The 26,052-nt window shown below is 43.5% G+C and overlaps 1 protein-coding gene across 22 annotated transcripts in view; it reads left to right on the top strand.

Annotated features, from left to right (window-relative positions):
- Positions 1-602: 602 nt before the first annotated feature.
- RCOR1 (REST corepressor 1) overlaps positions 603-26,052 on the top strand; it is a 130,409-nt gene continuing 104,959 nt past the window's right edge. For 19 of the 22 annotated variants that reach the window (XR_006219116.1, XR_006219126.1, XR_006219119.1 and 16 more), the window contains exons 1-2: positions 603-937; positions 1,012-1,071. Coding sequence is in view for 8 of the 22 variants with exons in the window: in XM_042990619.1 (XP_042846553.1) it covers positions 631-937; positions 1,012-1,071 (367 nt within the window). In the remaining 14 variants the exon portion in view is untranslated. Of the gene's footprint in view, positions 938-1,011; positions 1,072-1,530; positions 2,163-9,247; positions 10,271-15,491; positions 16,242-19,031; positions 19,137-26,052 lie in introns of those variants that run through there. The other 3 variants (XM_042990627.1, XM_042990629.1, XM_042990628.1) reach the window with 3 other exon arrangements.

Below are 26,052 nucleotides of genomic sequence, written 5' to 3' on the forward strand. Positions count from 1 at the left end.
AGCAGAGGGAGGGGGCGGGGAGGGCAGCTAACTCCTCGCTATTGCCTAGAGAGATGGATCATGGGGCGTAGAGAGATTGCAAACCTCAAACCACGTACAGCGGGCGATACGCGTCAACCGAACCTGACCAACGGAAGCCCGGAGCCTCCCCCTCCCCGCGCTCCCGCCCCCGTCCCTTGGACAGACGGGCTCGCCGAGCCAACCGCGCTGCCGCTCGCCGTCCGAATCCCACACAAGCCAATGGGAGCGCGCGGGGGGGGCGGAGCCAGCCCGCGTCGGGTTGGGCTGCGCGCGGCTTCCCCCCCACCCCCGGCTCGCCCCAGGCCCCGCCCCCTCCCCCCCCCCCCCCCCCCCAGCCCGCTCGCGGCTCCCGGAGTAGTTAGTGCCAGTGAAGTGCGGGCGGCGATGAGAGCGAAAGTTGCGCTCGGCTCGGCGCTGGGGGCTTGAAGCCGCACCGCGCTCCGCCCGCCCGGCCACCCCCGGCTCCGACTCGCGCCCGCGGGTTCCCGCCGCGCCCGCCCGGCCCCGCGCCTGCCCGCGCTCCTCCCCCCCCCCCCCCCACCCCGCCCGGCGCCCCCTCCTCAGGAGCCGCGGGGCCCCGCCACTTTCGCCCGGCCCCGGCCCCCGCCGATGCCGGCCATGGTGGAGAAGGGCCCCGAGGTCTCAGGGAAGCGGAGAGGGAGGAACAACGCGGCCAGCTCGGCCGCCTCGGCCGCCGCCGCCTCCGCCGCCGCCGCCGCCTCGGCCGCCGCCGCCTCGGCCACCGCCTCCGCCTCGGCCGCCGCCGCCGCCGCCTCCGCCTCGGCCGCCGCCTCGGCCGCCGCCGCCCCCAATAATGGGCAGAATAAAAGTTTGGCGGCGGCGGCGCCCAATGGTAACAGCAGCAGCAACTCCTGGGAGGAAGGCAGCTCGGGCTCGTCCAGCGACGAGGAGCACGGTAGGTGGCAGCCGCCCCGCGCCGCCCCCGCGCCCGCCCGCCCGCGCTGACCGCGGTGCTCTGCTTCCCCGCAGGTGGCGGCGGCATGCGGGTCGGACCCCAGTACCAGGCGGTGGTGCCCGACTTCGACCCCGGTGAGTAGCGCCCCCGGGCCCCGCGACCCGAGGGGGCGGGGGCCCCCGGACAACTTTCTTTTTGTGTGCGTTCGCCCTGCTGTCCGCGGGGAGAACAGCAGGGCGAGGACGGGGAGGGGAGCACACACCCGAGCGTGGTCCGCGAGCGCGCCCCGCGCCCCGGGGAGGCTCAAGTCGCCCCCCGGTCGGGTCGCTGCCGCCTGGCCCGCTGCGCCCCCGAGGAGCGGGGCGGCGTCGGCCCGGGGGGTCCCGGGGTCCCGGCCGGCCGCGCCTCGGCCGGGGGTAGGGGTGGCGACGCCGGAGAGTTAGCGTGCTGCGAGCGCCCCGGACTCGGGACGCCCTCCGACCCTTCTCTGCCCTGCCAAATGTCGCAGCACTTGCCTTTTTCTCTTCCTGCTGGCCCCCGGGCTTCTGCGTGCCCCTGCCTCCCCTCCCAGCCTGGGGCGAGGGGGGAGGAGAGAAACGACCCCCCCCCCCCCCCAATTCAGTTAAGAAGTGTGAGCTTCCCAGAGGGCGCCTGCCCGGGGAAGAGAGGCTTGCTCGTGGCAGTTCGATTTTAGGACCTATTTGTAAACGTCCGTGTGTTTCCTTTTTTGTTTTGTTTTGTTTTTCTTGAAGGAAGGGGTTGTGAAAAGAATAGAACCCTGGGAAGCTTTAGCCTAACGAATTATTTCCACCTCCAAGAGATCCCTCCACCCTAGAATGGAACATTTACTTTCCTTGCTGCTGTTCTGCGTGGAAGCAAATTTAAAGTGGTACCAGAAAAAATCTAATCAGACAAAGGAATTCGTCAGATTTTAGTGCGTGAGATTCTAGCCCGGCTCTCCATGAGACTGTTCTTTAAAGATTGTTGGCATGGAAGATGTTCGAAAGGACATGGGTTCTATGAAATAAAATTCGAAAGAATCTTGCACAAGTGGAGCTAACAGGCTTTCTGGTTGGAGGGCTTTAGAGCAGAAGGGTATCTAGGTTATACCACTAGTTTATTTGAGAAAATAAATGCATAACTGCCTTTCCTTGGAAACAAGACTGCAGAAAATTGCAAGGATCTAGTCCTTGAGAAAGGAGATCGCTCTTGAGCTGTTATTAAGGTACTAAACTCTGGGCGTTCTTTGAAGTGAAAATACACAGGGATCCCTGAGTGAGCTTTTGGGCACTCTGGGAATAAATGACCTTGCCCATATTTGCTTTCTAAATTTTAGTCTGTTGATTTAAATCGCTTACATTTATGTAGTCTTAACACCCAGGTTTGTGTTCCTTTTTAATTCGTGTTAGTCTTTTTGATCGGTTCCCCTTCCCCCACATCTTCCTTTTTTGGTAGTGACTTCTCATTGACAAGAGTGACAGATAGAACTGGGAGACCAGGCTTTTTCTCTTGTGTGCATGCCTTCTCCATTCCTAGGTTGGCCACCAGGGGAAGCATGCTGTTTTTTGGTTACAGTTGACCCTATCTTCATTTTGTAGGTCAAGTCCATCTTTGTTTTAATACACAGAACATAAAGCATAGGTTGTCACCAAGTTTCTCACATAGATTAAAAAAAAAAAAATCAACTTGCCACGGATCTTTTAGTAAGTTGGTCGATTTTTAGTACGTTTTGGTTATGTTGGTTTTGAGAGCTTTACTTAAGTATGTTGGATGTGACTAAGGAAATGGCAACAACAGGAATTAGATTTCTGATCTTCTTCTAAGTTTCCATGTCAGTAGTGAGCCTGGCTTTGGGTTTGTTCTTTTCTTTGAAATGGCAGATACAGTAGGATCCTTTCTTGAGCTGCCCTTGTATTTTTCATGGAATAGGTACCAGCATGCATTTGCTAGAGACCTGCCACTCTAAAAGTGAAACATTGTAAATGTTCTGCATAGTCTGACTGCCAATGGGTTGGGTTGTGGCATTAACATTTACAGATTGCCTATTTTGTGTTGTTTTAAGCTGGAAAGGAATCTGACTGGTATGAAATAGTTTTAAGCCCTCTTTTGCCAGTCTGAGCAGCAGGACAGATTCATAGATGTGGCTGAAAATTGTGGGACCTTATTGTTTCTTAGTGAGTTTTTTCAACGTGTTCTTATATGGAACTTTAAGGGGAGAGGAGACTTCCATTTTGGAGTAGAAGTGGTACACCATATTTGTTTCCTAGCCACCTCCCCCCCCCCCCCCCAAAATGTTTTTAGGTCTTTAGACTGAACAGTTCTTTCCATGAGTGTAAGCTAGGAGTAATATGGAATTGAGATTGGGATTGTTAGTGCTTGTCCTTTCTCCCTGCCTGAGTTTGGAATGCATTTTTTTTAAACCAGAATTTTGAACAAGTGAGTGTGAAACTCTTCAGAGAGCCCTTTTTTCTTTCCTTTCTTTTTTTTTTTTTAACTGTCTCTGATGAGTTGGAGTCCACTGTGAGTGGAAGAAGTTGATTTTAATTTTTTTTTTAAGTCAGGTTTTATTTACCCATATTATCCCAAATTGAGCCTATTTAGCTTTAAAAGCAAATGGTCGAAGCTGGGAACATCTGATACTCCCTGCATAGTCCAAAGAAGATCCATTTCTGTCATCCTTTACAAAATAGTGACTGAAACGGATGGGGCTCTGTAGCCCTAAAATCCTCATTAGGTTTTCATAATCAAATTAAGACCCAGACTAGATTAGTGGCCTGTGGCATAGCTTGGCAATTTAAAATACCATCTATGTTTACAATGATAGGAGCAATTTTATCAATTAGTTTTGAAAACAGAGACCAGAATGTAGTTCTACATCTTTAACTTAGGCTTTGTTCCCACGTATGGCGTCCAGATTGTCTTTCCATACCCCATGCCGTTGTGTATGTTGTCATTGGTGTCTTAGAATTTGGTAATCGTAGAATAGAGTAAGAAGGAGGAATGCTTATTCTGTCCTACTTCTGGTAAGTTATTTCCTATATGTACTTGCAAAGCATAATTTAATTTCAAATGAGTAGTGTTTTTCTATATAAAGATGTGAATGTTTTCCATGATCTTACTGGTATGCATGCAAGGCAGGAATCTGTAGCCTATATATTTCTACCACTGTTTGGCATTCTAGCTAGAGAAACACAGTGACAGGATTTTAAGGTTGACTCAAGTTCTTTGTTTTCTGAAGCATGTGTTTTTATGTCAACTTTCATCCTGTGTTGGTTTTCAGTATCACAGTTCACTGATACTAAAATTATGACTCTTAAAGAAGAAGTTGTTATTGGTAAATATTTTTGAGATAATAGTCCTTTAAAAAAGCAACCTGTATTTGTACATTGAATCCAGTTTCATCAGATTTGAAATTTTGGGTTGTCATTGGCTCAGCTTGTCACTTCAGAGTTGATTTCTCTTAGTAAAATGCGTTAATGCTTTAATGTGGAATAATTTTGCTGAACAGGGGGTCTTGGCCTGTTTTTTGTTTCTTTTTACTGCTGGTTCTGTGTTTGTCCTTGACCACATTATTTTCTATGCTTTAGTTTCATTGTAAAAATCAACTCTATAGATATTCTTAAATTCAGAAGTTATGGTGATTGTATTGTGATTTAGACATACTTTGAGGCAGTGTTCACTCAAATGAGAGGTTAGGGTAATGATAAATGGTGTGAGATCAACTTTGTTAAGTAGTGTGGTGGGGAGACGCCTAAATCTAGTTGTCAGGAGATTGAATGCCCTATCTCTGTGACTAAGCAGGTGGTAAAAAGTGGAGCTGGTCATTTTATCTTCAGGAACCTCGGTTTCCTCCGTCATGAATCAGGGGTTCTTTGCATCCCTAATGGTCTAGGATTGTATCAGTTATAGTCCTCTTTGTAATTTCATGTTTCTTTCAGAAGCAGTGTAGGGTAGACCGCTTGGGCGGTGAGAATTGTCAGACCTGGGTTTGGGTCCTGGCAGTGTCTCTTGCCAGCTCCGTATTGACCCTGGGCAAGTTCCTTCACTTTTTTTCTTTTTTTTAAGTTTATTTATTTTGAGAGAGAGAGAGAGAGAGAGAGAGAGAGAGAGAGAGAGAGAGAGTGTGTGTGTGTGTGTGGGTGCATGCGAGCTCGGAGGGGCAGAGAGAGACGGAAAGAGAGAGAATCCCAAACAGATTCCTCTCTGTGAGTGTGGAGCCCGACTTGGGACTCGAACTCAGGAATCATGAGATCATGACCTGAGCTGAAAGCAGGAGTTGATGGCTCCACTGACTGAGCCACCCAGGCGCCCCAGGTTACTTGAGTTTGCCTTCATCTGTAAAACAGAGAATAGAACTTTCTTCGTCAAGAGAAGGGATTACCTTACACATGTGAAATGCCTAGCACCGTGCCTGACGCACAGTGAATGCTAAGTAAACATCTCCTGGTGTCCTTATTTTAATTGTCATCCATGTGACTGGGGTTGCCAACCAGTGGTCCTTGCATTACCTGCTTTACTTGGAGGGAAGACCGGGTTATGATGAAAACATTGACTTGAATGCAAGTTGTGCGCTGAGATATTTGAAGATGATTGTTTTTGAGTCACATGTATTTGCTACGATTTAGGGATATAAAGATAGAGAAGGAGTCCAAAGCATTTGTAGAGCAGAAAAGAATACTGAGGACCAGAGAGTATAGGTAATTCAGGTCAGGTTTCTAGATTGTACTAAAGATACCTTGAATCCGTCCCCAGGCCAGGAGAGGTACACATTAACTAGGTTCTGAGCCAGGGAGTTTTTACTCTAAACTTCCAGGTCCTTGTCTCTGAGAGTTAGTGTTTTCAAGGTGGCGTTCTTTTACCACGGTACTCCCTTCCTGGGGTGATGACTGTCATTCAGAGGTTAGCTGGTTGAAGCTCACCACAACATAGTTGTTTTAAAATCAGTGTTAATTTGTACTGAAGAAATCTCGGCTTACTTTTAGAAAGCCATTTTCCTTGGTATTATAAGGTTTTGCAGGGCAGTTGAGTTGAAAAAGTCTGAAGTCTTTGGAGATGAAATATCAAAGTTGTATCCAAGTTACTGTATTTTTCCCCAGGGTGTCGTCTGTTGTTTTCTTCTTTACATCATAGGTTGTTGTAATGAATTTATGGTTTAGCTCTCATTTCTGAGCTTTTCTTCAGAGGTTCCATGAATGTTGTAAAAAGAAATAGGCTTGTTTGTCACCTACTCTGATGGAAAACAATGATCCTTGTTCAGGTGTATGTTTTAAGTTTGTATTTCTATTTAAAACAGAACTTTAAATCACTTTCTGGGAGAGGAATCTCTGTACCAGCGTAGTAAAAGTCTGAGTAAGGAACGGCTTGGGGATGGAACACTGATTTCGTCATTTGGACTGAGTTAATTTTCCCTGCAGTTTCAAAGAGCAGTTGTGGAAAGTAGGGTTATAGTTGCAGTGTAACAGTTTCTTCTGTTTTGTGTTTTGAACGTTTCATTAATACATCTTGGGGCGTGCGGGTGGCTCAGTCAGTTAAGTGTCCAACTTTGGCTCATGGGCTCAGGTCACGATCTCGCGGTTTGTGAGTTCGAGCCCCGCGTTGGGCTCTGTGCTGACAGCTGGGAGCCTGGAGCCTGCTTCGGATTCTGTGTCTCCATTCTCTCTGTTCCTCCCCCACTCGCTCTCTGTCTGTCTCTCTCTCTTAAAAATAAACAAACATTAAAAAAATTAAAAAAAATACATCTTATCTAATGTGTTGAGTTTCATAAGAGTTTCCTTTGTTGAATTTTAAAAATGGAATATTTTGAAGTTGATTTAAAAAGCATTCTCCTAAAATGTTTGAGAGAAATCCATATTTTAGAATGACATTAGGATGTCATTTAAATGAGATGTTAACAGTGATCCCTAAAACTCCTGTTTTCATATTAGGCAAATTCTTTAAAGATGTGGGTTTTAGTAAAAATTTCATACTAGACATAATTTTTGAAGTTTTTGGATAGGGGTAAATGCCTGTGAAGGATAAAGAGGAGGGGAAGGTTAGGTGGCAAAAGCCCCTCAGACCGGATGTAGGTGCGACAGCCCTGAAGGAAAACAGAAAGCACGGTGATGGATGGTTGGATCCCGGCGCCTGAGGCTGGGATCCAGCTTGGAGAAAGCCTCAGCCGCAGCAGATTGCTTGTTGGAGGAGCCCATTGGGCAGGGGTGGCCCTGCTCTGGAGTGTCGGCTGGGTTCGGGCATTGGCCTGGCGCTGGTGTGTATGCTGCAGTGGGTCCCAGAGGTGCCGGGCCGATGGGACTGCCAGCTAATGAAACATCTCTCAGCACTTCTCTCTCGAAGGGAGATCGGAGCGGCCGGCTCTCGAGGCCTTCAGAATTCCCGTGCGTGTTTTTGTACGTTAATACGTACTTAGGGATGATAAGCGATATGTTTTGTTACTGTCAGAGTCTTTTCGTAAGTGGAATTATTTTGTGTATTCATTTGCTTTGATGCTTTCCAAACAAGTACATGTCCACTAACGAGGCACCTAAGTTCCTTTTCACCCAATCTTCACTATCAGGTTAGATTTATTAACTTTTTGCAGTGCTATCCTTTTGTGGTTTATGTTGGCATTTTTTAAAATGTCTTTTTATATGTTTTTTGGCTACTTGAGTTCCTCCCATGGATGTGTCTTTTGCTGTTTTCTGTAGAGTGTTGGTCTTTTTCTTATTGATTTGTGTGAGTTCTTTATATTTGGTACTAATCCTTTGTTAGGGTTGCGGGTTGATTGAGTTTCTTTGATTAGGAAGGAATAAAAATAATGTTCCTGATTGGATATATTTCTGCCGAGAGCCTGGCCTTGGTATATAGTCCCTGGAATTATTATCACCAGGACCCTTGACTTGGAAGATGAATGTCACTGAGACTTGACGCATCTTCATTTGTTTTGTTTCAGTGTTAGATCATTTTGGTGTGCTAACTTATCAACTGCTTGACCCAAATTACAGTGCCAGGTGATTTGAAAGCTTCTGATTTAATTTCTGTCCAACATGTGGTTATGTTAGCATGTTAGAGGTTAAAGTTAGGGCTTTAGTTCCTATAACAGAAGTTGAGTTTCTTACAAATGGGTATGGTGCTACATTTATCTGTCCAATGGATTTGCCACTAATTAAAAGGGAATGGGTGAGTGTGTGGATGGGGAGGTAAAACTTGTCATCACTAACAGAAAACCTCCAAAGGAATGATCTGTCAGTGCCAGGTGAAGACAGTGCTCACTCTGTGTCAGTCTGGTTTGAACACTTAGTATTTATTGTTTTAATGTTTATTATTTTTTAATGTTTATTTATTTTTGAGAGACAGAGCGTGAGCAGGGAAGGGGCAGAGAGGGAGACACAGAATCTGAAGCAGGCTCTAGGCTCTGAGCTGTCAGCACAGAGCCCAACATGGGGCTTGAACCCACGAACCGTGAAATCATGACCTGAGCCGAAGTCAGATGCTCAACCAACTGAGCCACTCAGTTGCCCTGAACGCTTAGTATTTATTAAATAATTTTAAATATGACAGTCACAACGATCATATAAGGTAACGTTATTATTCCCATTTTCCAGATGAGGAAATAGAGGCTTTTTGTTCTGGTTCAACCTAATAAGTTGCCCAAGGTAGTGCATTCATTCTAAGATGCCCTTAGTTGTAAGATGCACCATTACTTACTTATTTATTTTTCTTTTTTGTCTTGGTGTTTTGTTTGTTTATTTATTTATTTACATCCGAGTTAGTTAGCATATTGTGCAATAATGATTTCAGGAGTAGATTCCAGTGATTCATCCCCTATTATAACACCCAGTGCTCATCCCTACAAGTGTCTTCCTCAATGCCCCTTACCCATTTAGCCCATCCCCCTTCCACAACCCCTCCAGTAACCCTCTGTTCTGTCTTTAAGAGTCTCTTATGTTTTGTCCCCCTCCTTGTTTTTATATTATTTTTGCTTCCCTTCCCTTGTGTTCATCTGTTTTGCATCTCAAAGGCTTCATATGAGTGAAGGCATATGGTATTTGTCTTTCTCTAATTTCGCTCAGCATAATACCTTCCAGTTCCATCCACGTAGTTGCAGATGGCAAGATTTCCTTCTTTATGATTGCCGAGTAATACTCCCTTGTATCTATATCCCACATCTTCTTTATCCATTCATGCATCGATGGACATTTGGGCTCTTTCCAGACTTTGGCTATTGTCGATAGGGCTGCTCTAAACATGGGGGTGCGTGTGCCCCTTCGAAACAGCACAGCTGTATGCCTTGGATAAATACCTAGTAGTGCAACTGCTGGGCTGTAGGGTAGTTCTGTTTTTAATGCAACATCATTTTAAATATCACTAAGAAAGGAAAAACTCCAAGATACCATTAATTGTTAAGTTGGAGTCAGATTTCAACCTGCTGTATTTCAGGGAGAGTCAGCCAGAAATCCTTTTTAAGAGAAACACTTAGGGGCATCTGAGTGGCTCAATTGGTTAAATGTCTTACTCTTGACCTCAGCTCAGGTCATGATCTCAGGGTGCTCAGTTCAGGCCCTACATTGGGTTCCGCATTGGGCTCCATGCTTAAAATACTTAAAAAGAAACATTTAAAGATAGAAGTAGTGCTTTATTGGGTCAGTTGGTTGGTTGTTTCCATGTGCTCCCAGGTGTTCTGGAGTTTTATGTTTATGGTTGCCAGAATCTGCTTCGTGCCCAATTATATTCCTCTTCTTCCTGGCAGTGAAAACACAGATTGGTTTGGTTGATTGGCGCAGATTGGAGTGAGTTGCTTTACTACTGCATGTATGTTGAAATAGTCTTCAGAGCTTAAAATACAATTACAGGGGTTTTTGGAGGGGAGTGATTTCTTAAGATTATATGATTTAAGGTTATAATGGATAATGTTAGTTTAGCCACCCTTCAGTTTAACAGATATGAGAGTAATATTTAAATATCAACTATCCCGTCTCCACCCCCAGTCCCACCCAATATATTTTTTTACAGGTTCACATTGAACTTGAGCTGTGGAATAAATTTAAGAACCATGTCTTGAATAAGGTGTGAAATGATAAATTAAAATATCTGAGAGAGTATTTTTAAAAAACCCTTGATTTCACCCGTACCAACTACCTGGTTAGTATTGTTCAGCAACTAATCCCTTTCTTGTATATTATTACCGTCCTCCTTCCCCTGTGCAAAAACAAACAAACAAACAAAAAACCCTAAACCAAACTAACCCTGTCCCACCTCCATCCAAGGTATATATTCCTTGGTGTTACTAGTTTTGTTCTATTTTTCAGAGACCAGAGTATAAAGAAAATTGCAAGCCTTTTCCTGATTGACTCAAATGTGAGTTGTGCCGTGTTTGATTTTATCATAGTGTAATTTAATTAAGGACTAGTTTTTGTCTGCCTAGAACCTCAAGGCTTCCTTTGTACTTAAACTGAGGGCACTTAGGTGAGTCTTTGCTCCTAAAGTTGAACTGTGCTATTCTTCAGTTTCATCTAGTGGCCAGGAAAGACTGCTTGACGGCCTGTGTCTGAAAAGGTAAATTAAAATTTGGGGGTTACCTAAACATTAACGTTGACCTGAACTAAGGGTATTTCTGTGCTGTTTTACGCACACACACATGCACCCCTCTCACGGAAGGTTACGTGCCTTTACCTCTGCTGGCGTGGGGCTCGTTCTGCTCTCAGAATTAGCGCGGACGCAGAAGGTAGGGATAGCAGAGTAGAGGGAGTAGTTAGTGTGGTCTTAATACCGTAGAGTTTTCTGGGAGCTTCTGCTTTCATAGAGGGCAGCGGCATAGTTCTTTGAGCCACCAGTTCAGGTTTAAATACTTTAAGGCTCGGGGTCCTTGGGTGGCTCAGTCCTTTGAGTGTCCGACTCTTGATTTTAGATCGGGTCGTCATCTCAGGATTCGTTGGATTGAGCTCTGTGTCAGGCTCTGCACAGGGTGTGGAGCCTTCTTGGGATTCTTTCTCTCTCTCTCTCTGCCCCTCTCCTGCTCATGTTCTCTCTCTCAAAATAAATAAATAAACTTAAAAAAAATTTTTTTAAGGCTCATCTTCTGCTAACTTGTCACAGCTGGATGTGGTTCTGAGTTTAGTACGAACATGTTCTTGATGTGGCTGGTGTTCCTTGAATAGGCATTTTGTAATGCACATTTAATAACTAAGCAGCAGGCTCAGTCATTTAAGAAATGGAAACCCAAGGAAAAATGAATTTTTAGATTACATGTAGAAGCTGATTTTCCCTATTTTTTGTGCTCTCGTTATAATGAATTTATGTAAATTAGAGGTGCACATCTTGCTTAAATACATTAATTTTTTTTGTTTGTTTTAAGTTTTATTTGTTTAAGTAATCTCCACACCCAACATGGGGCTTGAACTCATGACCCTGAGATCAAGAGTCATATCCTCTTCCAGCTGAGCCAGCCAGGCACCTCCCAATTTTTTTATCAAGGTGAGATTCACATAACATATACAGTTAACCATTTTATCTTATTATTTTTTAACGTTTATTTTTGAGGGAGAGAGAGTGCCAGCAGAAGAGGGGTAGAGAGAGAGAGAGACAGAATCTGAAGCAGGCTCCAGGCTCCACGCTGTCAGCACAGAGCCTGATGCAGAGCTAAATTCAAGAACTGAGATCATCACCTGAGCCAAAGTTGGACACTTAACTAACTGAGCCACCCAGGCACCCCTAAAATTAACTGTTTTAAAGCGAACAATTTATTGGCATTTAGTACATTCACATTGTTGTGCAACCACCACCCCGTCTAGTTCCAAAACACCCCTAAAAGGAAATGTCATCCCCGTTAGGGAGTTACTTCTCATTCCCCACTGTCCCCAGTCCCTCATACATTGCTGGCAGGATACAGAGGGTCACCTAATCCTTCCTGTGGTGGAGAGTGGGGGGATTAAAGGAACCAGGAAGTTTTAGGCGAAATGCTCCTTTGAGCCAAGCTTTAAAAAATAGTTTTTTTAGGGGCGCCTGGGTGGCTCAGTCAGTTAAGCATCTGACTCTTGATCTCTGCTCAGGTTATGATCTCACAGTTCATGAGTTTGAGCTCCACACTGTTAGTGTGGAGCTTGCTTGAGATTCTCTCTCTCCCTCTTTCTCTGTCCTTCTTCTCGTGTGCGCTCTCTCTCACTCAGAATAAAAAAAAAAAAAAAAAGGTTTTTTCAGGAGTGCCTGGCTGGCTTAGTTGGTAGAGCATGTGCTTGATCTTGGGGTCATGAGTTTGAGTCCCACATTGGGCATAGAGCCTACTTAAAAAAAGAAAGGTTTTCAGTGTTTATAATTTTATGGTGTTTATTAATTTAAAAATTAATAATATATGTAAGCTATAAATATTAAATTATTTTGAAAATTCTAATCTTAAAAATTTCAGTATAGATTTTCTTTTTGTCTTGAGCTGCCCAATAACGGAGCCACTACTATATGAAAATATTTAAATTTAAATTTGTTAAAATTAGATAAGGGGCTCCTGGATGGCTCAGTTGATAGATCATGTGACTCTTGATTTTGGGGTCATGAATTCAAGCCCCACGTTAGGCACAGAGATTAGTTAAAAAGAACAAAACAACCTAAATAAAATAAAAAATTCTGTTCTGTCACACTAGCCACAATTCAAGTGCTCTGTAGCACTGTGTACTTGCTGGCTGCCATATTGGATAGTGCAGAACAGAACATTTCTGTTACTCCAGGAAATTCTATGGGACGGCATTGATCTAGAGATTCTGATGAAATGAAAGTTTTGTTTTTAATTTTTATAATTGGTTCAGAAATTTTGCCTCTTTAATCAAGGTGCAGAGTGAGATGGGATGGCTGTGTACTCAGTTCTTTTAGCTGGGTATCTGTTGTCGTTTTAAAGTTTATTTATTTATTTTGAGAGAGAGGGAGAGAGGATCTCAAGCAGGCTCTGCACCATCAGTGCGAACTCGAATCCATGAACTGGCAAGATCATGTTGGGAACCAAAACGAAGAGTCGGTTGGTTAAGCGACCAAGCCACCCAGGTGGCCCTGGGTAGTTGTTTAATGTTACTGTTAAGGCGTTCATGATGAGGGTCCTTGAGAACACAAGTGGAAATGGAAAGCTTAGGAGAGCTTTATTTTTTGAGGTGATTATTTGGTACCTAATTAAACCAGAAAGATGATTAAGGTGTATGGCTATATTGAAGATAAATATAGGACTTAAAAAACCAACAGTATTGAGGGCTCAACCTTGTCTTGAAAGATTAGGTTCCTAAAAACAGCCTTATTGAGGCATAATTGACATAAAATTAACTACGTATTTAAAGTGTACAGCCCCGTGTATGATAGGCTGATTGAAGTCCCCCTGCTTACTGATGCTGTTTGTCTTTTTTTGTTTCATTTTGGATAGTTTCTATTGCTCTGTCTTTATTTTTTTAATGCTTATTTATTTGAGAGAGAAAGAGCGTGCACTCAAGCAGGGGAGGAGCAGAGAGAGAGGGAGAGAGAATCCCAAGCAGGCTCCTTGCTGTCAGCACGGAGTCTGTCTCTGGGCTCGAACTAATGAACCACGAGATCACGACCTGAGCCGAAATCTAGAGTCAGACACTCAACCAGCTGAGCTACTCAGGCGTCCCTAGTGCTGTGTCTTTAAGTTCTCTATTCATTTACAGTGTATGATCTGCCCTTAATCCCATCCAGAATTTTTTCATCTCAGACATTATAGGTTTCATACCTTAGAAGTTTGATTTGGGTCTTTAAAAAATATATATATATAGTTCATGTTTCTGCTTAACATAGTCTTTCCTCTAATATCTTAGACACATTGAAATACAGTTGTAATTGTTCTAATGCTTTTGTCTCTGAATTCTATCATCTGCGTCATTTCTGGGTTGGTTTTGATTGATTGATTTTCTCCTCATTATGGGTTGCCTTTTCCTGCTTCTTTGCTTGTCTGGTAGTTTTTAATTTGGATGCCAGACATTATGAATTTTACTTTGATGGATGCTGGATATTTTTGTATTCCTATAAATATTCTTGAGCATTTTTTCTGGGACATGGTTAAGTTCCTTAGAAATAGTTTGTTCATTTCAGATCTTCAAGCTTTGGTAGGCAGCATCGGAGCAGCATTTCATCCAGGGCTAATTATTTGCCCCCACGGAGTCAAAACTCTTGTGCGCGCTCCACTGACGGTCCGTGAATTCCGAGGTTTTCTACTCTGGCTGTTGGGAGCCCGCGCTGTTCTTGGCCCCGTGTGAGCTTCGTGGATTGTTCCCTTTTATCGTTTTGGGTGGTTCTTTATCCCCAGGCTTCAAGAATTTTCTTCCGGTGTGTAGTAACGTGCTGTCAGTGCCGTGCCCACTACCCGCGGGGCCCTCTGCAGACCTCGGGCAGGCGCAGCAGTTGTGCACAGCCTTCTCGCTTCTCTGACATTCTTCCCCCGCACCCCCCCCCCCCCCCCCCCCCCCCCCCCCCCCGAACTCAGGCCTGCCTTGGCTTCCCTGACCCCAGCCTGTCCCCTCAACTCAGAGAGACTGCCTGACTTGTCCTGAGTTCCCTCTCCCTAAGCTGTCAGCTGGAAACTCTTTGGTTGTAGGACTTACTGCTTTGTCCTCTCAGGGTTCACCGTACTATGTTGCTTGGTGTCCAGTGCCTTGAAAACTTGCTTCATGTAGTGGTCCGGTTTTCAGTTGTTCGAGACAACAGGGTAAATCTGGTTCATGTCACTCTACTTTTGACAAAAGGCTAGATTTTTTTAAAAGGTGTAAGCAGAGCAGCACCTGGCTTGCTCAGTTGGTAGAGCACATACGTGACTCTTGACCTCAATCATGAGTTTGAGTCCCACGTTCGACCTAGAGCTTACTAAAAAAGATATATATATATATATATATATAAATGGTAACCAGATGAATTGGTTATATTCCCCCTCCCCTTTTTTTAAAGTTTATTTATTTAATCTCTACACCCAGTGAGGGGCTCGAACTCATGACCCCGGAGATCAGGAGTCACACGTTCTTCCAACCCAGTGAGCCAGTGCCCCGGTTATATCCCCTTTTTGTTAGAAAACATTAATACTTGTTTTATATGTTTTGCCCCTAACCTATTTGGTTTCTTCTTGATGTTGTTACGGCTTTTAAACTTTTAAATTTGGGATTTATGTTCATGGAAACATCAAGTAATGGTAATGAATAATAAATGTAATAATAAAGAATAATGATGCTTTTAGAAACCATAATACCAAACTTTGTGTTTTTATAAAGCCACTATTCATTTCAGTATTTGTGATAAAGTGCTTCATCTGGTCTGCCTGTTCATTGACACTTGATGATTCTAGCCCACAATTTTCCAAAGGCAGATAATTTTTTTGAATTCACTCTTCTTTAAAAAATAAATTCTTCAGGGGGCGCCTGGGTGAGCTCAGTCGGTTGAGCATCCCACTTCAGCTCAGGTCATGGTCTCGCAGTTCGTGGGTTCGAGCCCCGCGTCGGGCTCTGTGCTGACAGCTCGGAGCCTGAGCCCGCTTCGGATTCTGGGTCTCCCTCTCTCTCTTTCTCCCCTGCTCATGTTCTCTGAAAAATAAATAAATGTTAAAAAGAGTGAATTATTTAAAACTTATTACTTGTAGTATTTCTGAGAGAAGTATAATTGAGGAACTATCTCATTCTTGGACTGTCTTGGACCCAACTGCATCTTGCTGGAATGTAGTAAAAAGAATATTTGTGTGTGTTCCTTTTGAAACACAGAATTCCTATTGTCTTCTAGTCATTTTCAGCTAAATGTCTTTTAGATTTTTGAACATCTGGTGCATTTGTATGCCATATATTGATACTACGCTAAATTAGAGTTTTATGGATCAACGCGCGAACTGTCATTTGCAGTAGTTGCTTGGTGTTCTGCTTGCTTGGCAACAGGTCAGTTGCCATGGCGCCGCCATTTTTTACAGCGTTGTTAATGCAGCGAGGAGTTGGGGGGCAGGGGTGCGGGCCCCTCACCCTGTTAAAGTAGGGTATGAACTGGGATCGCCGAGCTTTTATTTAGTTTCGCATGTTAAGTTTCTGGGTAACGTTTTAAGAGCTTTATTGCTATAAAAAAGGTTTTGAAGCCCCACTTTCTGCCTTACTAAGAACAAGTAGCGAAAGCAGAGGGAAAGTGTTGATGCCATGATTTGAAGCGTGCGTCCCACAAACTTCGACGCAGCTGAGACAAAGCTAATAATCATGAGGCGTTCTAGAAGCAGGCGGCTTTTACCTCAGACGTGCTCATTGGTTGACTGTGTTGAATTGTGAAGGAAACAAACCAAGAACATGTATCAAATTGGAATTACACTGTGGAAAAATAAGAGGAGGTACGATTACGTGTTTTAGTTTTAGCTTTTTAGGAGCATAATTACGACCCTTTGGACACGTCTGTTACCTTGTTTTTCACACATTCCACTTTCGTACTTGCTTTTAGGGACTCGCGGGAGAAAGTGATGGACTGCTACACTTCTGCTGGTCTGAGAACACTGAAGTTTTCTCTCAGAGAATATTACACATAATTTTCCTAAATATTAGTAACTTTGCTTTTTTTGCTAATGAAAAACTTAAACATGAAAGAAAAAGTATTAATGAATCCTGTATGTTCAGCAAACAGATTTAATAATTGTAAGGTTTTTGCCATATTAAAAGCATTTTTTTAATGTTCATTTATTTTTGAGAGAGAGAGAGATAGAGTGTGAGCGGAGGAGGGGCAGAGAGAGAGGGAGACACAGAATCCGAAACAGGCTCCAGGCTCTGAGCTGTCAGCACAGAGCCCGACGCGGGGCTCGAACACATGAACTGTGAGATCATGATCTGAGCCAAAGTCGGACGCTTAACTGACTGAACCACCCAGGAGCCCCTGCCCTGTTTTGTTAATCAAAAAGTTTTTATGGCTGAAGTTGAATAAATTTGCTTTTAATGGTATTTGCATATTATAGAATATGAAGTTGTATATTAGACTTAATTATTTATTGACTGTCTACTATTTTTCATGGTCACAAAATGCCTGGTCTGGTATGATAAAGCCGTGTGATAGAGGCACATCTGTGCTCTGCAAGCCTTTGGTCGGTGGGACGAGGTGATGTGGTTGAAATGGGGTGTGGAATGAGAGGCTCTCCCGACCCTTAAGCTAGGTCTGGAAGGGCAGATGCAGGGACGAGGGAGCCACATACTTAACGTGGAGTCCTGTGGGCAGAGAGGGCTTTTGCGGGGAGTCATGAGTAATTTGATACAGATGAAACTCACAGACGTAATTGGGAAAGTGGCGGACGGTGAGACTGGACAGGTAGGTGTACGCCAAATCACAAGGGCCTGTGTGCCAAGCTAAGGAATTTATTTCATTTTGCAATAATAGGTTTATTAAGATGTAATTCACATACCATAAAATTCACTCTTTTAAGCTACAGTTTGGTTTTAGTATATTCAGAGTTTTGCAACCAGTACCACTGTCTTTAAAAAAAAAATTTTTTTTTTAAACATTTATTCATTTTTGAGAGACAGAGAGAGACAGAGGATGAGCGGGGGAGGGTCAGAGAGAGGGGGAGTCACAGATTCCAAAGCAGGCTCCAGGCTCCCAGCTGTCAGCACAGAGCCCGACGCGGGGCCCAAACTCACGAACCAAGAGATCATGACCTGAGCCGAAGTTGGATTCTTAACCGACTGAGCCACCCAGGCGCCCCCCATTACCACTATCTTAATTTCATTTTCATTATCCCAAAAGAAACCCCGTACTTAGTATCAGTCATTCCCTATTTGGAATTTATTTTAAATGTTGTTTAAATAATTTTTTTTAATGTTTATTTTTGAGAGAGAGAGAGGGAGAGAGAGACAGAGCATGAGCAGGGAGGGGCAGAGAGAGAGACACACACACACAGAATCACAAGCAGGCTCCAGGCTCTGAGCTGTCAGCACAGAGCCCGACGCAGGGCTCAAACTCACAAACCGTGAGATCACGACCTGAAATGAAGTCGGACACTTCATCGACTGAGCCACCCAGGCGCCCCTATTTTAAATGTTGTTTAGATAATTGTCAAAAATCATTAAAGACTGATGTCTCTTTGATATGTATAAAATATACTTTCCTTAATGTTTGTATTGTGGAAGCAGAAATGCAATATTTTTGTGAAATAATGCATGTTGTATTGACCATGAATTTTATTTATTTATTTATTTATTTATTTATTTATTTATTCATTTATTTATTTATGTTTTTAAAGTTTATTTTGAGAGAGAAAGAAAGAGCGCACAGTGGGGTAGGGGCAGAGAGAGGGAGAGGGAGAGGGAGAGAGGGAGAATCCCAAGCTATGGGGGGCTTCAACTTACGAGCTGCAGGATTATGACCTGAGCTGAAGTCAGACACTTAACCGACTGAGCCACCCAGGTGCCTCATCATTCAGAAACTTTTAAATGAGCATCTGCTATTTTTCTAGACACTCATCTAGGCACTGTGAACAAACTTGACATCTCAGCCCTCATGGAACTAAGTTGTAGTGAGGGAAGGAAATGAGGACGGATTTGAAAGCTCTTAGGCTGTTAGAATAGACAGATTTTTATGGTAGATTAGATGTAGGGAACAAGGAGGCCACAATAACTTCTGGACTTCTGGCTTGGGTGACTTGATGATTGATGGTGCCATTCACTAAAATGGGGTTTTGAGATTGAGATACGTGCACATAACTTAGGCAACACTGGGGCGCCCGGGTGGTTCAGTCGGTTAAGCGTCCGACTTTGGGCTCAGGTCATGATCTTGCGGTTTGTGAGTTTGAGCCCTGCGTCCGGCTCTGAGCTGTCAGCACAGCACAGCTGTCTGTGCTGACAGCTCAGAACCTGGAGCCTCCTTCACAGAGGAAGATTCTGTGTCTTCCTCTCTCTGCCCTTCCCCCCCTCCCTCAAAAATAAAATAAACATTAAAAAAATTAAATAATTCAGGCAACATTTATTGAGAATTGTTATGGACTCTTTTCCTGTCTCTCCCCTAAGTTAGGTCCACCTTGTGTCTTCCTGTGTGTACCTTGGGACTTACCTCCATTATAGACCGTCTCTATTAGCTTTCATTTCTTCTCCGCTGCTCATTGAAGATGGGAATCGCCTATATCATTTTTGTATCCCTCCTACAGACCATCTATACTGGTTTACAGAACATAATTCTCATTGCCTCCCCTGCTGCTGGCCTCCCATAAGCTGCCATCATCTGTAACTCGAATCGCTGCCGTAGCCTTCTAGTAAGTCTCCTGCTTCTAGATATTAAGATGTAAGTCGGTATGTTTCTCTGCCATTTAAAACCTCACAGTGGTCCACATTTCAAGTGGCCTTCTAGGACCTACTCAGTCTGGTCTGGCACCACTACTATGACTTTATCTCTTTTGCTTCTCTCCGGTCTTTGCTCAGATGTTACCATCTCAGTGAGGCCTGTCTTGATCTACCTGCCTCCCTATTCGTAAGTGTGTTATCTCTAAAATATGACTTACAGACAATCTAGGACATATTGTATGATTACAACTCTGTGACAGTTCTAGAAAAGGCAAAACTGTGGAGATAGTAAAAAGATCACTGGTTACCACAGAGTAGGAGGAGGGAAGATTAAGCAGAGCACAGGACTTTCAGGACAGTGAATCCACACTGTATGATACCGTAATGATGGGTACATCTCATTATACATTTCTCTAAACCCATAGCATGTACACCAGAAGTGGACGTGAAGGTAAAATGTGAACTTTGTGTGATTATGGTGTGTCACTGTAGGTTCATCCGTGGTAACCAGTATAACACTGGCGGGGGATGCTGATAATGGGGAAGGCTATGCATGTGTGGGAGCAGGTGTATGTGGGAAATCTCTGTACTTTGCTCCCAATTCTGTTGTAAACCTAAAACTGCTCTAAAAAAAAGTAAAGTCTTTAAGTATAAAAACAGCAGCAACAAAAACCTAATCACAAAGATCACCATTAAATAAAATATTTATTCTTTAGTATAATTAAATCTCCACTAAACTATTTTAAACAGTTGGTTTGTTTGAATCAGGATTCAGACATGAGCTACATGTTGCAGTTTTAAAAAATAGCTTTTTTGAGGTACAACTGACATTCAGTAAACTCATATTTAGAGTTTTATAAAATGTTTATTTATTTTGAGAGAGAGCACACGCATGCGTGAGTGGGGTAGAGGAAGGGGGAGAGAGAGAGAGAGAGACAGAGAGACAGAGAGACAGAGAGAGAATCCCAAGCAGGCTCCCTGTTCAGTGCTGAGCCCGATGCAGGGCTCCATCTCATGGCTGTGAGATCATGACCTGAGCTGAAATCAGGAGTCAGATGTTTAGCCAACTGAGTTACCTGGGAGCCCTGATTAGTTTGGCATATGCGTACACCTGTGAAATCACACTGAAGATACGGGTTATATCTATCATTTCCAAAAGTTTCCTCAGGCCCCTTGGTAATCCCTCTTACTTGCCCCTCCTTCAGGCAACCACTGATCTTCTTCACTGGAGATCAGCTTGCATTTTCTGGAGTTTTAAAGAAGTGGAATCTTAAATTGTTCCATTTTGTCTGACTTCTTTCATTCAGCATAATTATTTTGAGATTCATCCGCATTTTGCACGTATCAATTATTTTTATTCCTGAGTAGCATTACATTTTATGGATATGCTATATTTTTTTTATCCACTCACCTTTTTAAAACTATAATTTATTGTCAAATTGGCTTCCATAAAACGCCCAGTGCTCATCACAAGTGCCCTCCTCAGCGCCCATCACCCATTTTCCCCTCTCCCCTACCCCCCCCATCAACCCTGTTTGTTCTCAGTATTTAAGAGTTTCTTGCAGTTTGCCTCCCTCCCTCTCTGTTTGTAACTTCTTTTTTTTCCCCTCCCCCACCCCATGGTCTCCTATTAAGTTTCTCAAGATCCACATGAGTGAAGACATACAATATCTGTCTTTTTTTTTTTTTTTTTTTTTTAAATTTTTTTTTTTCAACATTTATTTATTTTTGGGACAGAGAGAGACAGAGCATGAACGGGGGAGGGGCAGAGAGAGAGAGGGAGACACAGAATCGGAAACAGGCTCCAGGCTCTGAGCCATCAGCCCAGAGCCTGACGCGGGGCTCGAACTCACGGACTGCGAGATCGTGACCTGGCTGAAGTCGGACGCCCAACCGACTGCGCCACCCAGGCGCCCCCAATATCTGTCTTTATCTGACTGACTTCACTCAGCGTAATACCTTCTAGTTCCGTCCATGTTGCTGCAAATGGCATGACTTCATTCTTTCTCATTGCCAAGTAGTATTCCATTGTATATATAAACCACGTCTTCTTTATCCATTCATCAGTTGGTGGACATTTAGGCTCTTTCCATAATTAGGATATTGTTGAAAGTGCTGCTATAAATGTTGGGGTACATGTGCCCCTATGCATCAGCACTCCTGTATCCCTTGGGTAAATTCCTAGTAGTGCTATTGCTGGGTCGTAGGGTAGTTCTATTTTTAATTTTTTGAGGAACCTCCACACTGTTTTCCAGAGTGGCTGCACCGGTTTGCATTCCCACCAACAGTGCAAGAGGGTTCCCGTTTCTCCACATCCTCGCCAGCATCTGTTGTTACGTGAATTAATTTTAGCCATCCTGACCTGTGTGAGATGTTATCTCAGTGTGGCTTCGATTTGTATTTCCCTGATGATGAGTGATGTTTTTTCATGTGTCTGTTGGTCATCTGGATGTCTCCTTTGGAAATGTGTCTATTCATGTCTTCTGCCCATTTCTTCACTGGATTCTTTGTTTTTCGGGTGTTGAGTTTGATAAGATTTTGAATACTTACCCTTTATCCGTCATGTCATTTACAGATGTCTTTGCCCGTTCGGTCGGCTTCCTGTTGATTTTGTTGATTGTTTCCTTTGCAGTGCAGAAGCTTTTATCTTGATGAGGTCCCAATCGTTCATTTTTGCTTTTAATTCCCTTGCCTTTGGAGATGTGTCGAGCAAGAAATTGCTGCGGCTGAGGTCAAAGAGGTTGTTGCCTGCTTTCTCCTCTAGGGTTTTGATGCTTTCCTGTCTCACATTTAGGTCTTTCATCCATTTTGAGTTTATTTTTGTGTCTGGTGTAAGAAAGTGGTCTAGTTTCATTCTTCCACATGTTGCCATCCAGTTCTCTCAGCACCATTTGCTAAAGAGACTGTCTTTTTTCCATTGGATGCCCTTTCCTGCTTTGTCAAAGATTAGTTGGTCTCCACTCACCTCTTGATGAACGTTGGGGTTATTTCTCTTGTTTGGCTATGACAGGACTGCTATGAATATTCAGGTACAAGTCTGTGTGTGAACAATATATTTCTTTTTCTCTTGGGTAAAATACTCAGGAATGGAATCATATAGTAGTTGTATGTTTAATTTTTTAAGAAACTGCAAACTTTTTCAAGTGGTTTTATAATTTTACGTGTCCACCAACAGTGTATAAGAGTTGCAGTTGCTCGGGACGCCCCGGGGGCTCAGGCGGTTTAGTGTCTGACTTCGGCTTAGGTCATGATATCATGGTTCGTGAGTTCAAGCCCTGCATTGGGCTCTGTGCTGATAGTGCGGAGCCTGCTTGGGATTCTCCCTCCCTCCCTCCCTCCCTCCCTCCTTCCCTCTGTCTCTTTTTTTCTCTCTCTCTCTCTGCTCCTACCCCACTTGCGTGCTCTTTCTCAAAAGTAAATAAGTAAACTTAAAAAAAAACCTAAAAATCATATATATATGATTTTTAGGTTTATTTTTAAGTTTTATATGTATATATATACACACACAGTATATAAAAAGAATTTCAGTTGCTCTGCAACCTTCCTAACAGTTGGTATGGTCAGTCTTTTTTTAATTTGACATTCTAATATGTGTGTAGTGGTATTTTGTTTTAACTTCTGTTTCTCAAGTGACAAGCGATACTGAGTTTTGGTTTTTTATCTGCTTATTTGCCATCCCCTTATCTTCTTTGGTAAAATACTATTCAGCCCCGTGGCCTGGGAACTCTTCAGAGCAGTAAGTTGAGACTGTTGGAGCATTCATCTCTCTTGTTTCCCACCCTCAAGGATCACCTGATCATCAGCTTCTTCATCACCTGACGGCCATTGTCTGGAAGACCATCGTTTCATGTATATATATATATTTTTTTATTGTTTTAATGTTTATTATTTATTTTGAGAGAGAGCAGAAGGGGCAGAGAGAGAGAATCCCAAGCAGGCTCTGTGCCATTAGCACAGAGGCAGATGCGGGGCTCGATCTCATGAACCGTGAGATCATGACCTGAGCTGAAATCGAGTTGGACGCTCACCTGACTGAACCACCCTGGTGCCCCTGTTTGTTCTTTGGGATGTTTCAAGGAGGAGGGTCCATCTGGTCTCTGTTACTCCATCTTGGCCTAAAGCATGCACGCTGAGTTTTAATGTATAGATTTCTCCCCCCCTTTTTTTTTGTTTTTTCTTTGTAATTAAGTTGTGGAAAACCACTGGATTGTCTGGTGGAAAGAGTCCCTCATTCTGGATTTGCTGATTGCATCCCCTGGCTGTTTTTATCATGTTCCTTTGTCCTCTGTATTTTCTGTAAACTGGTAGTTAGAAGATTGGTTTTTTTTTATTAAAATTATTTTTGTCAGGAATAATTTCATAGGAGCTGTTTTGATCATCCTATATTTTTTTAATGTTTATTTTTGAGAGAGAGCATGCATGCTCATGGTGGGAGGGGCAGAGAGAGAGAGGGAGACAGGATCCGAAGCAGGCTCTGCGCTGACAGTAGAGAGCCTGATGCGGGACTCTAACTCACCAACTGTGAGATCGTGACCTGAGCTGAAATTGGGCATGTAACCGGCTGAGCCACCTTCGCGCCCTGACCATCCTAGTTAAAACGGAAACTTCCACTGTACTCCAGGCCTCTTCATCCTGCTCTCCTCTTTCTTATTTTTGTAACACCTTCTAACATGCTATAAATGTACAGATTTGTTTAATGTCTATTCTAAAATATAAACTCCACGAAGGCACGGGTTTTTGTTTTGTAACCCCCTTGCTTTGTATCCAGACCGCTATATCCCCAGGGTGTAGAACATTGTTTAGCACATAGTCGGTACAAAATAAAATCTCTTGAATAAGTGAATGAAATACAAAGGCATAGAACTGGTAAACTGCCCATCCTTCGCTACGGTCCGCAGAAAAGTAACACTTGGTTTTGTTAGATTAATTGTGTTTAACAGCATTATTAAAACTTGGGGACAATCCTCTGGATTTGGGGCAGTTAGAAACTCCAGAGGTGGATTTCGGAGGACGGATGTGTCACTGGCTCTGTGTCTTCCTCTGAGAAAGCCTCTGTTTGGTAGCTGCCAGAGATGGATTGGCTCTTTACAATCTTAGCCCAAACCTAGCAGCCTTTTTCAAGCAGAAACGCAGAGCAGTGAACGCTTCGGGTGAGGCTGCCCTCTGCCAGACCATACGTGTCGCCCGATGCCAGGAGGAAGCCCAGGAACTTAGCCATTCCCGTCAGGATCCCCACACCCCTCCTTTCCCTCAGCACACCTCGCTTCTCCATCACCCTCTGCCTTGGGACCATCGGGATTAATCTCATCATGTGCTCCCCTCCTGCCCCCACCACTTTTTTTCTTTTTTTGTGTGTGATCAGTCACCCACAAGGCCAGAATTATTGGGTCATCCTCCCATTATGTGGATTCTAATCTCCAAGACTCTACCCACATTGTTTCTTCTGATCCTGTCTCCCACCTCTGACCTTCTCTTGAAGTCTTTACACCGAGCCTTCTGAAATCAAGGTGCCTCAGCAGGAATCCCCGAAAATCCCTAATTTCTTTGGTGAATTTCCCCTACGTTCTTGTTCCAATAGAAAATTGGTTTTCTCCTGCTGGAACTGTTTTTTCCCTGCAGTGCTCTCAAGTAGTGCTGGCTTCCTCCTACATTTCTCACATCACCGGGCCTGGAAGTGGGATGTCCTCCTTGTCCTTTATTGCCAGTTCTGTACCGTTCTCCTCTTTTCCCGAAAACACACTGCTGTGAATGTATGTCGTCAGATTATGCCACTTATTACTGCTTTTTGCTGGATGTAACCTGCCTTTGCACGGACTGCTGGAGGAGCGAAACTTTATCACTCTGGAGCGGCCCTCTTTATCTCTAGTAATGCTCCTTGCCCAACAACTTGGCTATGCCGGCTCCTTTTCGCCCGTGTTTGCGTGCTGTTTTCATTTGTGCGTTCATCCTTTATTCTGATGATTTAGGTATGTCTAAACAGGTTTTTATCCAAGGCATAAAAAGCAAATCTTTGCTTTTATCTAAGGCATTTAGTTCCATGTACAGTTTCACTTAAGTATTTACTGACATATTTGAATTTAGATCTATTGACTCAGAGCTTTCTATTTATTTGACCCACTTGTTCTGTGTTTCTTTTTTGTTCCTTCAACCTTCTTTTGCATTGATTTAATGTTTATTTGCCCTCTCTCCTTAGCTTGCTAGTTATGTACTTTTATTAAAAATGCCATTAGTGGTTGTCCTAGAGGTTACGGTTTGTTTGTTTGTTTTTAGTTTTCCAAGTTTTATTTATTTATTTATTTATTTATTTATTTATTTATTGTGTTTATTTTGAAAGAGAGAGACAGAGTGCAAGCAGAGGAGGGGCAGAGAGAGGGAGACACATAATCCAAAGCAACTCCAGGCTCTGAGCTGTCAGCACAGAGCCCGACGCGGGGCTCGAACTCATGAACCGCGAGATCATGACCTGAGCTGAAGTCGGGTGCTTAACCGACTGAGCCACCCAGGCGCCCCTAGTTTTCCAAGTTTTTAAGTTGTGGTAAAATAGACATAATATAAAATTTGTCATATTTAACTATTAACATTTTTTTTGAAGTGTATTTATTTATTTAGAGAGGGAGAGTGGGTATGTGCATGAGTGGGGGGAAGGGCAGAGAGAGAGGGAGAGAGAGAATCCCAAGCAGGTTCTGTGCTGTGATCTCAGAGCTCAACATGGGGTTTGATCCCACCAACTGTGAGATCATGACCTGAGCTGAAATCAAGAGTCAGACACTTAACCAACTGAGCCACCTAGGCGCCCCTAACCATTGTTAAGTGTACAGTTCAGAAGTATGAAATATAGTCATAATGGGCTATTTATTCATCATCATCTTCCTTTTCCAGAACTCTTTT

Source organism: Panthera tigris, chromosome B3, assembly GCF_018350195.1.
Source record: "Panthera tigris isolate Pti1 chromosome B3, P.tigris_Pti1_mat1.1, whole genome shotgun sequence".
Classification (NCBI taxonomy): domain Eukaryota; kingdom Metazoa; phylum Chordata; class Mammalia; order Carnivora; family Felidae; genus Panthera; species Panthera tigris.